The sequence below is a fragment of the Borostomias antarcticus genome, assembly GCF_949987555.1.
Source record: "Borostomias antarcticus genome assembly, chromosome: 22".
NCBI classification, from domain to species: domain Eukaryota; kingdom Metazoa; phylum Chordata; class Actinopteri; order Stomiiformes; family Stomiidae; genus Borostomias; species Borostomias antarcticus.
In genome coordinates, this window is record NC_140255.1 from 16,326,535 (window position 1) to 16,328,700 (window position 2,166).

General features: G+C 40.6%; 1 protein-coding gene across 1 annotated transcript; it reads left to right on the forward strand.

Moving 5' to 3' along the window:
- Positions 1–899: 899 nt before the first annotated feature.
- On the forward strand, positions 900–1,805 carry gngt2b (guanine nucleotide binding protein (G protein), gamma transducing activity polypeptide 2b; the record flags this gene model as incomplete). The annotated part of the gene is made up of 3 exons (XM_084456136.1): positions 900–937; positions 1,224–1,312; positions 1,677–1,805. The coding sequence occupies exons 2-3, from the start codon at positions 1,229–1,231 to the stop codon at positions 1,803–1,805; spliced, it is 213 nt and encodes a 70-aa protein (XP_084312262.1). The 5' UTR covers positions 900–937; positions 1,224–1,228.
- Between the last annotated feature and the right edge of the window lie 361 nt (positions 1,806–2,166).

The following is a 2,166-nucleotide window of genomic DNA, read 5'->3' on the forward strand; positions in this document are numbered from 1 at the left end:
CCAAGATAAAAATTCAGTTAAAAGTGTTTACATGTAATTTACTAATGAGTTTCCGGAGATAATCCAACTATTTTCAAGAGTGTTTCTACTTTTGGGTTTCATTTGACCTCTTTAGGGTTTCATCTGAAATTTAATTTGTATTAATTTGAATGACCACTCTGTGTCAAATACAGATGGTGCATGTGACAAATAAAACAAGTTGAACTTAAACTTGATTTGAGCATTTGATTTGTTCGCTTTGTGTCTGATAAAAACAGGAGATGAGTCTTTTAATTGTATGATACAAATGTTGTAGGATAAAAATGTCTGGCACTGCACAATGTTTATCAAATAAAATGAATTGATGAATATACTGAATGAATGCCAATAATGTACTTGTTAGTTGTTTGGTGAAAGTTGTGGACCATTGATGGGAGGATGGGAGGTATAGATCACCTGATGCTCACATGGCCTGTGGCCAGTGTCCTCGGCTCATACTGTAAGTGAAAACAAGATGAGGATGCAGGGGTCAAGGATTGTAACTCTTACCTATTGGGTTTATTCACACCTGTGACTACATGCATGTGTATGTAGAATAGTTGACTATAGTTGGGGTATAACCATACTTTGTTCTGTTCCCCTCATAACCAGAATGTTCCAGACCAACGCTGTGTGCAGCTCCTCAGAAGACGTGTTGTGTGTATTTACAGACCCCGGGCCTTCCTGCTCAGCGAGGGTTCGGGGGGTTACGCCTCTTGATTGTTTAACAGGATCTGGGGGGATTGGTGACATCAGCCCCGATCCTGTACCGACCCTCTCCCAGAAGCCTCCTGGCTCAGAGCAGAAGAAGAGTAGTGCGACGCGCCGTAGCGGTCAGTCTGACAGAAAGCCTACCCTCCACGAGCTCCTAGGGGCTGAGAACATTCATCTGACTGTTGGACACCCCACCACTCAGCAGGTAAGAGCCCAGAGTCTTCAGCTTTTCTTTGATCTGCACTTTACAGTTTGTGATTTTTCTCTGAGATTAGGTTTTCTTTTGCACCACAATCACAATTGACCAATCGATCTGAACAATTTGTTCCTCGAGTTTTTACAGAAAATAATAATCTAAATTATAGCAACGTCATCATTGCTTAAACTCAAAGTCTTTGATCAAACCTCTGTGACATGACAACATAATATTTCCCATTGCTGCTCATGCTGTCTATATACTGTATGACATCCTACCTCAACCCTCCCTCTAGCCAGGATGGCTCGGGACATGTCAGATAAAGAGATCCTGAAGATGGAGCTGGACCAGCTGAGAAAGGAAGTGAGCGTCCCTCGCACTCCGGTGAGGAACGGCCTGGAAACTAAACTAAAAATGATTTTTACAGCATTGATAACTCTTGTGAAAATGCAGGAAATGCTCATTTGGATCCAGTTTCAGACATCTGTATTTATTTATTTATTTATTTATTTATTCATATTAATGAGGTTATCATAGTTAATCTCATTCTTGAAGTCAAACATGTGTGCTTTGCTTTGTTGAATATTTGTCACTGCACACATTATCTAGATTTTTATTTCTTTATACTTAAAAAATAATGTGTTTATCTTAGGGTAATGTATGCTCATTCTCCTTCCTCTTCTCCTCTCCTCCTCTTCATCCTTCCCCTCCTCCTCCTCCTCCTGCTCTATCCATTTTTCCTGAACAGATTGGAGAAAATGTCGCAGAGACCATTCAGTTTGTTGAGGACCTGTTAGCTGACGATCCTCTGGTCAGGGGTGTAACTGAAGCTCAGAATCCCTACAAGCCCGAGAAGGGTGGCTGTATAATCACCTAGCACTTGGACATCCAGGGGAAAGTTTTTTTTAATGAGAGACAGTGGTGTGTACTCTAACCACATTTGGCTACCCCGCACTGTATGTATTGACTATTTAGAGATCAATTCTAAAAAGACAGTATGGAGAGAAAAGACTAGGGATGTGTCATCATATCATATTGTTTCAAGGCAAAATCCCCTGCCATCTCGGGATAAAACCTGTGGCTGTAATTATGTATATGTGTCAATTTGTAATTAAACACATATGACTGTACAGAGCTTTGACCTGGCCTGCCTGGCGTTGTTGTTCATGTTATTATATCTCACTACTGCAGAGCATTTTGTTTTATGTGATGATGAATTGTAAAACCAGCACAGTTAC